We start from the raw sequence: 14,725 nt of genomic DNA, 5'->3' as shown, positions 1-14,725 counted from the left end.
TCTACTCCCAGATCGTGCCAAGGGGTGAAAATCTTTCTTAAGCATTAGCACTGGGAAGTGGAGCTGAAAAATTCCCCCCTTGAAGGTGAGCAGCAATAAATTGTGTGTGTGTGTGTGTGTGTGTAACACCATCAAAATGAGACACTGCTGGCTCGGGAGGGATTTTGTGCCTATTTCAGAGCTGAGTTTTGACCTGCTGAGTGTATTCCATGTCTAGATCCTGGTCTTTTCCCTCTTCTGTGGCTGCACATTGAGCACTGTCCTTTCCTGGGCAGCACATACAAGGGCAGGTGGATCCTGCTGAGGTCCGCTGGTGTTTCTGGGCTGGATGTCCACCAGGAGGAGAGTTTCCTGAAGTTTCCTGGAGTTTCTTGTACTGTGAGGTTCCTAATAGCCACCATGGGAAGTGATAACAGGCCCTGCTCACCCTGCTCACCTTGTCACTCCCCTAGGGAGTACCTTGCCTCAAACTGGGAATAAAACCACATTTGGGTGTCCTTGCACTCCCACCATGGCTCCCCCTGGGACAAAGGTTGCCAGAGCCCTGTGCTAAAGGGGAAATGGGAGTTTTGTTCCATCTGGAGCTCTGGCCCTGGCTGTCCAGTCTCACAATTCCTTTGGGATATCACTTCAGGCACCGCTGTGGTGGCTGTGGCTGCTGGAAAAGGATCCAGGTGTGCCAGGGTTTAGCTGGTTCTTCAGCCACTGGAGACAGCTGGATGGATCTGCAGGGGTGGCCTCAGCCCTCCCCATTTCAGATCCTCTGGCACAAATAGCCCTTGGGAATGCTGCTCTTTCCCTGCTGCTGAGGTTAAACACACACACAGTTTTTAGCAGCTGATGGAGTGTGGAGGCAGGGACAGCCTGGATCGTCGCATCCTCGTTCCCAACCTCTTCCAATGGAAAGGGTGGGGAGGGCTCTCCAAACACCATCTCCCACCTGTTCCCCTTCTCCCACAGGTGATTGCAGTTCCATGGTGGGACCAGCAGATCCCAGCAGCAGGCAGAGTGTGCCATGGGCTGGCACAGGGACCACAGCCTCCGGATGCAGGCTGTTCCCGGTGCACAGCGGAAGCGGCATTGCCAGCCTGAGGAATTGGACTGGAAACCCTCAGTCCCTCTGTGTTTGAGTGCTGGGGCTAAGAAACAGCATGTCTTGGCTTTCAGGGGATGTAGCAGGAATGTTCTGTCCTTCCCAAATAGGAAGAAACACTTGGAAATAACACGGGATTCTGGGCTCAACAATACGGAGGGCAGAGGCTGCTGTGGAGTCAAAGGAAAAGCAAAGGGCTTAAGTTCTGTAAGTCTGATCCCCCAAAAAGCCCTTGGGAATGTAGTTCTGGTCCAAGTGAGATGCTACACAAAACTGGGGTGGTTTCACAGCATTTTGGGGGGGACAAAAAATTAGGAAGGGAAAATCCAACCAGTATCAGGAAGTTTTGGTTTAAAAAAGTTTATAATGCAAAATAGGCAGGTTTTGTTGGAATTACTTATTCAGAGGTAAAAAGGGATTATTTTAATGCTTTCTTCGGGAGAATTTGAATCAAAAGCTTTTTGTCATTCCAAGTGGAAGCAGGAATGCTCAGCTCTCAGGGATGAAGTCACAGGTCTCAATCGGGCTTCACGTGTCAGGGGGGCGATCCTTGTCACCCTTCCTGTGCTAAATAGCACTGAAATAGTTTAAGAGCAGGAATTTCTCAACAAAATCCTTGAGAAAACTCAAGAATTTTTTTTCCTTAAGCACTGATTCACGGTGGAAATTTCTCTGCCAGGACCAAACAGATCCGGGTGGAATTTGAGATGCTTTGCCCGGAGCTGGAGATCCACGTGGGTCAGACAAGAAGCAGGCCTGGGCTCCGGCCACCCCTGTGGCGTCTGTCCCCCCCTCGGCAGGGAGGGAGGGAGGCTGGAGAGCCGAGCAGAGGGCATGTGCTGGGAACTGGGAGTGAATTCCAGCGCTGATCCCTGCCCGCTGGCCACAAAGCCGCTGCCTGTGCTGCTCCTGCTGTGCTTTCCAAGAATGCCGGCAGGGCTCGGCGGCAGCAGGACAGCCGGCTCCGCAGCCCTGACATTTCCCATCATAAGGAAGCGTTGTTCTCTCGCCAGCTGCAAGGTTTGCTCGGGAATGGCTGGCGGGAAGGATTCGGGAGGTGCCCTTGCTGCTCCCCATGGCATCCTTTGTTTGGGGCAGGAATGCCAAGCGCATCCCTGGCCCTGCTCCTCCCTGGATCCCAGGGTGTGTCCCCCGAGACCCCTCCTTGCCCTCCCCTCCTCGGGAGAGGTTGGATCCCTCATTTCTGTGTGCCATGCACTGAGCCCAGCCCTGGCTCTGCCCTTTCAAGAGTTGCCTATGGCACCGGAATTCCTTTGTGGCTCTAGGTTTTTCCCTCCCCCTTAGCTCCAGCTGTTTTTAGGAGACCTTTGAGGCGAGGTTTCCATCATTGCAAAGGCTGGTGCTGTTCCAAACCCCTCCAGTGTTCTGGATGCTGCAGCTTCGAGGGGCTCGGACTTGTGTTTCACATAAAATCCTTCTTGTGGTCGAAGGTAAGACAGCCCCATCCTGGCCATCCCACAGGATCGTTTTTTGCAGCGTTTCTGGAGGTTTAAGTTACTTCCACGATGGGATTTGTCTTCCTTCCCTCAGCACAGTGCTCTGTGTTCTAAAATCAGCTTCCCAAGCAAAGCCATTCCCGCAGCGGGAAGCTTCCCGCCGTGAGGAGCTGTTTGTGGAGTGTGATGGAGCCTGACAGACGGGGTCTGTGGCTGTGTCCTCCTTCCCAACTGCCAGCTCCTGCAGGAAAACAAAGTGCAGGACACTCTCTTTGGAAGCCACGGGGCAGCAGAGGGATTTAGCAGCTCCGTCAGGACATTTGGATCACGCGCTCTGCCAGCCATGGGCTGCCGGTGTTTATCCAGTGGCAAAGCTCTGGGGACATGTTGTTCAGGCCCTGGGGCAGGAGGGAAGTGCTGTTAATGTGCCCCTTCCCTGTGTTTTTTATCCCTCCCAGCTTTGGGAAGGAGCCTTTGGGCTCTGACGTGGAGCCAGATTTGTTTTCTCAGCGTGATCCAGCCGCGTGTCGGAATCCGCTCCAGTGGCAGACAGGAACGGGGCATCAGGAAACTCTGCTGGTTGGATTTCTCTTGTACTAGAGGTTTTATTAACTCCTGTGACCTAAAAACCAGCCTTTTGTTAAAAAACAAAAGGGAACATGTTCCCAGTGGGTCTGTGTTGATGCAAATCCCACACGAAGGAGTCCAGCAGTGGCCGGCATGCCTGGACATGGGGCCTTCCATCTGTTTTCCCTCTCCCTATTTATAGCAAATGGAGAAGCAGCTGGGATTTGTGTCCTTGTGCCTTGAATGTGAATGCACAGGTTTCACAGCAGGATTGGTGTCAGAAGGAACAGAGTGAATCAAGGAAGGTGAGGGGCTGAAGGCTGGGAGGACTCTTGGGTGTGCTGGGTTTGCTGCAGCAACCCAAAATACATTAATAGACAGGGCAGTGTGACTTTGGTTGTATCCTTGGAGAGCATTCCCTGATGGAGCTGCACACGGGAATGTCTGTGCAGTACGTAACAAGTGGCAATTTAATGTGGTGGGTGAGCTGGGAAAGGGTTTGAGCCCTTCAGATGGAGGCTTGGGAGAGGAGCTAAGCCTCAGGGAACCAAAGTTTGAGATACCTCAATCATTTTTGAACTGGAGTTGGCTCCTGCATGGATCTGTTGGCATTCCATGCCTTTGGATCATCTCATGGAGAGAAAAGGGACTGGTGTTACTTTATCTTCCTTTCCTAAGTAAGAAATCACCATTGCCCAGTTTCAAAAGCCTCAAAGCTCAGTTTCTGGGCAGCTCTCAAAACAGCTGATGATCCAGTAGGGAAGTGGTTTGGACCATGGAACTGGATCCCCCTGACCCGAGGCTGTGGCCTGAGGGGATTTGGCTCTTTGCTCTGGGCCAGCTTTTCACTTCAGCTGATTTTCTGTTTGCAGGGCTGTGATTCATGGGAGCCTCTGGCTCGGTTCCCAGAGCAGACTCCTTGTGTCTTCAAGGACCGGCAAGCATGGAGGAGCCTGACCACAAATATTTCAGCAGGACTCAATATCTCCTGCACCTTTCCCAGCCGGCTGTGCTGCGGAGCGCCGGAGGTGGATCGTGCAGCGATCACCAGTGATAAAATCCTGTTTCCACAGCCAAGCATTCCCTGGCAAACGTGGGATGTGGCGCTGAGTGCTCCTGTGGGAACACGCTTGTGGTTTCCACCGCGCCAAGGAGAGCTGTGCCTGGGGAGCAGGAGTTTCTCCCAGCTGTGCTGTCAGGGACACCAACTCTCCACCCCTGGGACTCGCCCTGACCCTTTTCCTAAAGAATCCAGGGATATATTTTTCTGGAGCAGCTGGTCTTGGATTGGAAGGTCATAGTGGTCATGGAGGTGGTGGGAAGGGAGCTGATTTTCCCAAGGTGACATTGGAAGTCCATGGCAGCTGTGCTTCCATATTTTAATTCCATCCTTCTTGTCCCTTTGTTCCCTCATGCCCAAGAATCCATGTGCTGTTAACAGACTTGGAATTAAGGCAAGTGTGACTGCCCAGCTGCCAAGGTGCTGCACCTGAGGCGAGCACAGCAGGAACCTGGAGCAGCAGGAATTGTTACTCTGCATTCTCCCAGCCATTTCCTGCCTTCCAAAGTGCAAGGGTCGATTTTCTATGAAATTTGCCCATTTGTTGTCATACAACTCACAGGAAAAGGGTTTTCTCTGTGGCTTCTCCCTCTGGATTTGCCTGGAATCAGGGAATGTATTAAAACTGGTCTTAGAGAGGATCAGGCAAGAAGAGGACTTGATTGCAGACATCTCATTTCCGTAGGAAATGGGGCTAAAAATAGGGAAGGAATGTAAAGGAAACTTCTTTTTCTTGACACCCCCCCCCACCCCATTCTCCAGCTGGGAATCAGCTTTTGTCCCAAAATCTGTTTATTGCCTCGCTGTTGTTTTCTGGGGCCCAGATGTAGCCATGAGCCTGATTTTTGGCTTTGTAGAAGCCGGAGCAGGGCCGTTTCCAGGGGCTGATGCACAAGGAAGACACACGGGATGGCAAGATGGGTTTCTGGGAGAGGTCTGCTGGCTCTCCATGACAGTCCCTGTGTTACCCAGGGGCCTCCCTCCAGCCCTGATCCCGCTGGCAGCAGCTGTGATCCCGATAACCCTGTGGCTGGTTGAGTGCTGATGTCCCTGTGGGCATCAGGACGTTCCCTTTGGACACCTGATAGGGGCTATAAATACCAGGTGGGTTCATGTTCCCTCAAGCACCGAGTGGGCTGTGCCAAGTCACCCCAGATGGTCAGGCTGAGAGATCCCTGTGCCAGAGAAATGACTGCAGCCTTTGGAAAAGGGACTGAGTCCCTGATGTGGGCGTTTGAAGGCTCCACACCCTTGGCCAGGTGCCTTCTCCCAGCTTCTTTTCCTGCAGCACTGGTGTCACCTGGGATCTGCGTCCCACGGGTCAGAAGCGTTCTGGGGTCTGATGGAAAGAGTCAGGATGCTGTTCAAGGTGCTGCCAGGCTTATCCCTTCTTCCCAGGATGCCCAAGGCACATCCATGCCAGCTCCAGGTACTGCTCTGAGCTGCTACACATTCCCTGCTCACCTGGGTACCCCCTCACACTGCTGCTTAACAGCCTGGTGGTGCTGCTGCCCCAAAACACACAGAGTTCAGTTCTAGGTCTGGTGTGGAGTCCTTGCTCTTGGATATCCACGGGGATTTAGTGGCTGGTTTGTGCTGAGCCAGGATTCACTCCTTGTCCTGCTTGTGGGACAGGAGGAAAGGCCGGGGCTAAGTCAGCTCCTCTTGTCTTTATTAACTTGTCTGGTGCACAAACATGGGGACAATAATGATTTCAGGCAGCAGTTTGGGGCAGGCAGCACTCTGGCTGTGTTGCTCTGGCTGGGGAGGTGTGGCACCACTTCCCTCTTTCCTCACTCTTACAGACTCAGGAAATGCCAGAAAGGTTTGGAATGGAAGGGAGCTCACAGCCCAGCCGGTGCCACCCCCTGCCATGCGCAGGGACACCTTCCACAGCCCAGGTGGCTCCGGGCCCCGTCCAACCGTGCCTTTGCCCCTTTGCGGGGAGCACCTTTCCCGGTCCGGGAAGCGCTGCCCGGAGCTGCTGCCTGCGGGGAAACTGAGGCACAACTCCCCAACCGCCTCCGGGACGGGATGACGACCGCCTCTGCTGGCCAGGGAGGAGGAGGAGGAGGAGGGCATCAGCCAGGCCCGCCCGGGGCTGAGCCCAGCCCGGCCCCCGGGGCGGAGCTGGCGGAGCAGCGCCCGGCGGAGCGGGGAGCGGCGGATCCCGGGGCAGCCCCGGCCCGGCTCCGGGATGAGCTTCCCGCGGCCCCTGCGCCGCTCCGTGAGCCTCAGCCCGGCCCGCACCCTGCGCCTCGTCGTGCTGGGACAGAGCGCCGTGGGCAAGACAGGTAGGACGGGGCTCCCCGGAATCCCCCCGGTGTCCCTCGCTATCCCCCACATCCCTCTGGCATCCCCCAGCACCTCTCTGGCATCTTCCTGCATCCCTCTGCTATGCCTTGGCACCCCTCTGACGTCCCCCTAGCATCTCCCTCCCGGCCAGAGGGACCAACCTTCCCGTGTCCCTTAGGAAGCCAGGACAAGGGACAGTCTCTCGGTGCCCCCCCAGCCCGTGGGGTTTAGGGGCACTGAGTTTCCTTCCCCTCGAGTTTCCCACATGGACACTTTGCACCGGGGCTCGTTTCCCTTGCCCGAGGCGTCCCCGGCTGCGTGGGGACCCGGGGTGGACATCACTGACCGGGAGAACTTTCCTACAAGCCGGGCTCGGGATTGGGTTTTCCCGGGTGTGAGGAGCTCACTGCTCACTCCCAGCGCCCACAGCAGCTGTGCGGAGCCTCCTCCGCAGCACCGGGCTGTTTTCCCTCAGGAAAACTCCCTTTCCCTGTGCCTCGTTCAGCGCTCTCCGGCTGTGCCTGCTGAGGTGGGGGTTTGGGATACTGTGCTGGGAGCGCCTCAGCTCCCTCCTTCACCCCCTTCCTTTCTGGGGATCATCCTTCCCTGCTTCCCATTCCTCCATCCCGAGCTGTGAGCACTTGGAGGCAAAGGTGTCCCCGGTAGCACCCGGAGTGCCAGGACTGGGGTCAGAGGCAGGGAAAGCTGTGGATCTACAATTGCAGTGATCCATGATCCATGCAAAGCCTGGTAGGACACAGCTGTGCTGCCGTGCCCTTGGGGACAGGGAATGTCCTGCCCCTCTGGAAAAGGGAAGGCACCGCAGCAGTCGCACCTGTGCTGGGCTGTCGGAGCCGCTGGAATTGTGTTTCCATGGACAGCAACCGGCATTAACGAAAAATCCTCATTCCCTGATTACACTGAAGGCAGCAGCTCCCAGCTCTCCCTGAGCAAGGCTGGAGCACGGGATGGGGCTCAGCTCCAGGGTACCCAGAGCCCCGGGGGGGTCCCTGGAGGCATTTGGCCCCGATGGAGCAGAAGGTTTTATGGGGTGCACAAAGCCCTTGGCTCACCCCCACCCCAAACACGTGTGTCTCCCTGCTGCTGGCCATCCCACCTGGCACACAGCAGATTCCTGGCAGCTTTGGGCCCCTCCTGTGGGCAGGTGTGGGGGTTTTGTGCCTCCTCCTTAGGGTGGGATCGTGCTGAGGGTCTTTAAAAGTTCCTCCAGGTCGGGTTGGCTGTCAGTGTGTGTGCCTTGCAGCAGAGGGGTCTGTGACAGGGGGACAGTGACACCGGCCATGGAGTCGGGGCACAGGGGGGTAGTTGATCCATGGCTCGTGCAGAGGAGAGCTCGAGCGTGCCAGGAACAGGGAGCAGCCCCTGGGAACGGCAGGCATGCAGATCCCCTGTGTGTGTCCCTCCCCATCTGTGTCCCCTGGGCGCTGTTCCACATGTCCTCGCCTGCCAGGGGACATCGTGTCACCTTCCCGGGGGGCTGTGCCCCAGCTGCTGCGTCCTGCTGCCTGCCAGCCCCTGCGCTGGGGATGAGGATACCTGTCCTGCTGTCCCTGCCCAGCTGGCAGGTGACATCCCAGGTGAGGGAGGGAGTGTGGGACAGGTGAGGAAGGAGCCAAGAGCAGTAGCATCATTGCTTCAGCTCCTATGGGGAGGACAGGGTAGGCAGCTGTGTCCCAAGGTGGGGGGTGACATCTCTCCTGGCCAGGGTGTGAAGCAGGGGAGACTGAAGGTGGATTTCACCCCTGAGCTGCCAAGCTCCCATCCTGGCAGGCCCCCACTCCAGAGCATCCCCAGGATGAGCTGCTGCAGCCATGGGATACAGAGCCAGGTTGGGAGAGTTGAGGGGTGGGAACAACCAAAGGGCAAATCCCATGTGGGCAGCTGCAAAAGGGAAAGATAAGTCTTGATTCTCAGCAGGAGTTTGGGGTTTTTTGGAGCAGTTTGGAAACCTTAAGGGTCTGGTGGCCCGAGGTCCCAGACCCTCCAAGCAAGGATGGGTTTGGGTGCAGCCATGTGGTTTAAGGATCAGGGCTGTGTGAATCAGCAGCAGGGGCTGGAAATCCAGCCCAGCTGGGGCTTTTGCTATCCTCTGTTGCTGCTGCCCAGCGTAAACTCTGCCCTAATCCAGAGCAGAGCTCTGCCTGCAGCACGTGGAGTGAAGATGGATCTGCGCTGGATCCGCTCCACAGCGGCACAAACAGGGCAGCACGTGGGCACGTGCCCGGTGCTATCCCGAGGTGCCCAGCCTGCTTCTGTGGTAGTTAAATCACCCCTTGAGCCCCCACCCCACATTTAAAGCACAATTAACCCTTTCAGCTCCAAGGAAAGGCCTTCCCGAAGTGAATGATGTTCAGGATGGGGAGAAAAAGCTCCTTATAAGGCTGGGTGGCCACGGCCGCTCCGCCTGCGGCTGCTTCCCCCACTGGCAGCTCCCCTTGTGTTCCTGCGCTCCAGCCAATTTTTAATCAATCTAATTGGCTCCTCTTCTCATCCCACACCATGTGCTCCAGCTTTGGGTGGCTGCCTGACATATGACACACAATCAGGTGCTTTCTAGAGAGCGAGCCTGCTTCGTCCTGCTCCCCCCGATAACTCCGTTGCCTCTTTGAAGGTGCCCGTAGGTGCCTCCTGCAGGATGCCTGGTTATCTCCTCAGAGCAGTTTGGCTAAATTACCTGCTTTTTTCTTCAAATCCCTTCCCTGCTGTGCAGGTTTCAAACCCAGAGACAGACTGGGAGGGTGAGAGGATGGTGATGTCCCCAAAGAGGAGCCAAGCAGGTGTGAGAGGCAGAAGTTCCGGCATCCCTCTTTCCCTTTTTGTGGTTATTTAAACCTGGCCCATGTGGGGTGCCACATTCCTGGGATAAACACACAGGTCCTGGTCGGCTTGGTGTGGGTCTGTGAGGGCAGGACACCAGCAACATCTGCTGGTGGGCAGCTGGGACAAACTGACCCTGGGTTGCAGGGGAAAGGGAGCTCCGAGTGTTACTCCAGCTTGGTGTTGGCTTTTCATTTCCACTTTTGTTTCTGGAGGGGTTTTTATCACGTCATGGTTCTGGTGAGGTTTATCCTCCTGTCACACTCCTGGTCTCTTTTCCCTTCCTCCTCTCCCTCCTGGCTCTGTGCTCCTGCCTAGCTCTTTTGGGGTTTCCCCCCCTCCCTGTTTTTTTCCCCTGTTCCACTAATTTCACTTTCCACTCCTGTTGCCTTTCCAAGCCAGCTTTCAGCCTCTCCACCACCTTTCACTCCCATCTCCATTATCATCATTAACACCTCAAAGAGTTCAAGCACCACTTCTACCCTCCACTCCTGCACTCTCTTCACCCTCCCAACCATGGCTTTGCCCAGAAATTCCCTCTCCAGGCATCAGCACTGCATTTCCAAAGCAGCTTCCTGGAAAAGATGTTAGGGCCAAAGGCTTTGCCTCACCGGGCTCTGGTGCAGGGAGATATGTAATCAGATGAGGGGGTTTAATTGCTTGAGCTGTGGCTGCTCCTGCTGCTCCATTGCCCTTGCAAGGAGGAAAAATTAGTCCAGAGGACTGACAACTCCAACAGGGTTCGTTGTGTTTTTTTCCAGCGCTGACAGTACGCTTCATCACCAGGAGATTCATTGGAGACTATGACCCAACCCTAGGTAGGAAAACTCCTTTTCCTTGTGGCTGTCACCCTGGCAGAGCCAACTCTGCCCCCAAATTCATCATATTCTCTCTTCTTCCTCCTCAACCAGACAGGCAGCCCATGGACATCTTGGCACCTCCCTGGGTCCTGCATGCCTTTTTCCCTTTCTGGTGTTATTTAGGCAAAATCTATTGGGATGAGCCTTCAGATTTCACAGGGAAGTGCTGCAGGCTCAGTCATGGGGTTGTGGAATCATGTAGCATCATAGGATCACAGAATCATTTAGGTTGGCCAAGACCTCTGAGAGTCCAACCATCAAACCAGCAGTTCCTCCTCAGTTTCTCAAATTCCTTCTCAATCTGCTGGGAGGTGGCTTTTAAGGGACAGGAGGCATCTAAGCCCCTGGAGCCTGTGCTCTCCTGAATCCTAGGATTTTGGTTTGGTTTTTTTTTTCCTTGTATTTGGGTTGTTTTTTCAGCACTGAAGCCATGTCCCTGCTGGAATGTCCCAGAAATGTCCCCTCCTCCCTCTCTCCTGTGGAGCCCCTCTCCCTCCCTTGTGGCTCCCACACTTTGGTCACTGCTGCCCTCTCGGCCACCCACCCAGGTGACCAAAGCCACCCGGGCTGTGGCTGCTCCCTGGGGGCTCTCTCACACACCTTCTCTGTGTGTCCTGCCCAGAAATGATCTACAGGCACGTGGCTGTCATCGATGGAGAGATGGTGCACTTCGAGATCCTCGATACAGCCGGACAGGTGAGCTCAGCTGGGAAAACAACACGGAGCAGGGCAGCCTGCCAGGGAAGGCAGCCCCTGCTCTTCCACTGCCCTAATTCCTGGTGTCTGGAACATCATGGTTCCATGGTTTCCTGGTTACCTCAGGAAAAGGGTGCTTTGGTGAATTTATGTCTAACCTCAGTTACAGTGTAATATATCCCTCCATTCCCTTCAGGTAAATATTCCCCTATTCCCATGCGGGGCACAGCTGTGCTTACTGTGCCAGTGGAGCATCCTGGCAGCTCGAGGGAGCACTGATTCCCCCAGTATCCATGCCAGGACAGGGCTGATGGCTGTCCCCACCTGCCACACTGCCTAAGCCACCCCATCCCTGCCTCGGGCTACCAGTGCTGCTGTCCCTTTTCCCTCCTACAGCTCCAGAGGTGTTTCCTGGTGCTGCTTTTATCTATCCAAGGGGTTTCCTTCAAGGAAGGGGATTCATTATATTGCATTTCTCTTCGTACACCCACATTCTCCTGGGAGGGGGAGAATGAGCCCCATCAAAGAGCTGGGCCGGGAAAGCAATTTGGGGCTGCTCCTTCTCAGCCTTCATGGGGACGGCGCCCTCGGGAGGTTTGCCGGTGTTGCATCCAGCAGTGCCGGCATTCCAGCGGCGCTGACAGGAGCCTGTGTGCCCCGGCAGGAGGAGGACTCCCTGCAGATCGAGGAGAAGATCAAGTGGGGCGATGGCTTTGCCGTGGTGTACTCGGTGACCGACCGCTGCAGCTTCGACGAGGTGATGCGGCTCTGCTTCCTCATCAACCACCTGCACGCCAGCCCCAAGCGCAGCGGCGGCACCGAGCAGCCCCCCGTGGTCATCGTGGGCAACAAGAAGGACCTGCAGTTCGACAGGATGGTGTCCACCGAGGACGGGGAGAACCTCTCCAAAGCCCTCAAGATTCCCTTCTACGAGATCTCCACCCGGGACAGCTACGAGGAGCCGGTGGCGGTGTTCAGCAGCCTTTACCAGGAGCTGCTCCGGCAGGGCCACTTCTCCCCGGGCTCCTTCAAGAGAAGGACAGTGTCCAAGCTCATGGAGAAGATTCCCAAAATGCAAGCCAGCTCCACCCTGAACTCCGCGGGCAGGAGCCTCAGCTTTAACTCCTTCAGGGACTACATTCCCGAGTGAGCGCCCGGCTCACGCCCGGATGGGGGCAGCTGCTGGGGCTGTGCCGGCTCTCTGGAGGGGAAGGGCAGGAGTGCAGAGGGTGGCACCGGGCTACAAAAGCCTCTGGGTTCTTCTTACAGGGGGTTTTCTTCATCCATCTGATCCCTTTGCTCCCTCCTCCCCCTCTGGCATAGCTGAGGTGACTCCAGTGGTGTTGGGACAGCCCTCGGAGGGAGGCTCAGCTGTGTTTTGGTGGGGCTCAGACCCAGCACACGCACGTCTGGGGGGGCTTTCCCCCTCCCCTGAGCTGGCTGGGGGTATCTGCACCCCAAATCCAGCACCCACCATGCTGGGTGACCCCGAGGGCCATGCTGGCTCCCGGGCTGGCAGCAGCCATTCCCTGGGGATGGAGCCTGCTTCCTCAGCGTGGCTGGTGAGTAAAACCCCTGGATCCTCCAACCCTTCCAGCCCATCCAGGCTGTGCTCAGTAGCACAGAGCTGATTCCAGAAGCTGCTTGCAGGTCCCCCTCTGTCTGCTCATCAGCTGCCCTGTTCCCAGAGGCAAAACCACCGTGGCCTGAGGAGTTGTTTTGCACAGGGATGGGGCAGTAGAGGCGTGGGAAGGAGCCGGGCTCGTGGCTCATGTTCCTTCCCTCCCTCTGGGTGTTGGGGCTGTGTGGCTGCTCAGGGTGGCTGTGCTGGACCCTGTGGTGTGACTCCCCTGTCCCCTCTGTTGTGACCGACCCCATTGTCTGCTGCCGTGTCCTGTGACAATAAAAGCCGAGTTCCCAACCCCCTGTGGCACTCCAGGATAGGTTATTTCAGGGAGCTTAAGGAAAGGAGTGCATGGTCTGGGATCACCCTTTAATTAGGGCTGGGCATCCCTCTGATCCTCCCCCTGAGCCAGGCATCATGTGCCCTCCTGAGTCCCTCCACCCTAAAAGGATTCCCTGGAGGATCACAGCCTGGGAAGCCACTTATTCCACCTCCCCAGCCTGCTCCAGAAGCCACCCAGGCACCCTTTGCCCTCCTACAGCTCCCAGAGGTGTTTCCTGGTGCTGCTTGTGTCTATCCAAGGGGTTTCAAGGATTCATTATATTCCATTTCTCTTCATGCACCCACATTCTCCTGTGGGGGAAAAGGAGCCCCATCAAAGAGCTGGGCCAGGAAAGCAATTTGGGGCTGCTCCTTCTCAGCACCTTGATTAAAATCCCAATTTTATTGAATTAAATTTAATTTAGTGAATGAAAATTCACTCAGGGGTCTGTGTATGGGCAGAGCCCAAATGGGGCTAAAACGCCTCAGGGGGCTGGACAAGGGAGGGGTGTTGGTTTATTTTGGGGGGTTAATGGCATTCCCAAGGGAGTTACCCTGGGAGCTGGGTTGGGGGTTTGTTTTCCAGCACCTGGGGTGGGTGTTGCTGCCCTGGCTGGAGAAGAGCCAGTTTGGGAAGGGCTGGGATGGGCAGAGAAGAGCTCAGGAGGGATTAAACTCCACTGGGATGCAGAACACACACTTGAGTCTGACAAATGAAGGATTTGGGTGCCCTCATTCCGCGATGTTCAGTTCCCAAATATCCCCAGGGCTGGTCCAAGGGGATGGATTTAGCTGCTGGCTGGAGCCGGGCACGGCGGAATCCCGCAATATTCAGCAGGAATTATTCCAAGTGATGGATGAGACAGGAGCAGCTGATGAGCAGGAAGCCAGGCCAGCCCTGGAACAGCATCCCCAGCACTCCTGGCAGAGGAGGAGCACTCGGCAGGGCCGGGATAGCTGTCCTGGAGTAACCCTGGCCCTTTTTTACATCCCAAGGCATCCAGAAGGCTCTGTGTGGTCACTGCCACGGCCCCTCACCAGGGCTCCTGGCCCTGCCTGCTATAATTAGCACCAAACCTCGTTAGGAGAGGCAGGGGCAGCTCTTCAGGACTGGTAATTGCTAATTACTGGAAGCCTCAAATGGCTCTCCAGGGGCAGTTTCCTCTCCCTTATAAAGGAAGGTCCTGAGGATGCAGCATTCATCGGGGTGGGGAGAGGTTTTTTTGGGGGGGGGGGATTCTGGGGGGCATAAATCCTCAATTCCTGTGGTGAGAGGTCGGCAGGGGAGGAGGAGGAAGAACAAAAACATGAAGAAAAAGACGAGGAAGAAGGAGAAGGTCTAAGCCTTATTTGGAGCAGAGCCTGGAATTTCAGAGTCCTGGGCAGGTGAGTCCAAACCAGATCCTTGGAAAGGAGGTGCCCAGGGCCTCCTTAGAGCCCCTTGGAGGCACCCATGGTTCCGTGGGGATGTGGGACCTGCAGCCTCCTCCCTGCCCAGCAGGGCAGTGCCCCTAAACAACACTTCAGGGGGGTTGGGAATGGAAGCTGGGAGTGAAGGCTGGGGTTTGGTTTGCCTTGGAGCCCTCCCAAAAAACCACAACTGTCCTTGGGGAGCACCTGGCCTCAGGGCTGCTGCTAAGAACTCCCCCAGGGAACAGGGATGGATGGAGCTAATCCCCTGGGTGGATGTTCCTGTGTGTGGCTGGAAGTGCCACCTCTCTGGAGACAGGTGAGTGTCCTGAGGGCTGTCCTGAACCTTTCCAGCCTGCAGTGGCTCAGCTCCATGGAGAGAAACTGAAGAATTTTGGTCTCATCTTTATCCAAAAGCATCTCCAAGGCCGGGATTGGATTTGGCAGCAGGCAGGCTGCAAATCTGCTCACCAGATTTCTGGGAAGCTTGGGAGAGGCAGATGA

The 14,725-nt window shown here is 56.1% G+C and overlaps 1 protein-coding gene across 1 annotated transcript; it reads left to right on the top strand.

Annotated features, from left to right (window-relative positions):
- Positions 1-6,333: 6,333 nt before the first annotated feature.
- Positions 6,334-12,789, top strand: LOC103827044 (ras-related and estrogen-regulated growth inhibitor-like). Its single transcript, XM_030240778.2, has 4 exons — positions 6,334-6,471; positions 10,072-10,128; positions 10,793-10,866; positions 11,531-12,789. Exons 1-4 carry the CDS (start codon positions 6,375-6,377, stop codon positions 12,014-12,016), a joined length of 714 nt encoding a protein of 237 aa, XP_030096638.1. The 5' UTR covers positions 6,334-6,374; the 3' UTR covers positions 12,017-12,789.
- The last annotated feature ends 1,936 nt before the right edge of the window (positions 12,790-14,725 follow it).

Source organism: Serinus canaria, chromosome 5 (genome assembly GCF_022539315.1).
Source record: "Serinus canaria isolate serCan28SL12 chromosome 5, serCan2020, whole genome shotgun sequence".
Taxonomy (NCBI): Eukaryota; Metazoa; Chordata; class Aves; order Passeriformes; family Fringillidae; genus Serinus; species Serinus canaria.
The sequence above is the reverse complement of the archived record's forward strand: the minus strand, read 5'-3'. Positions and strand labels throughout refer to the sequence as shown.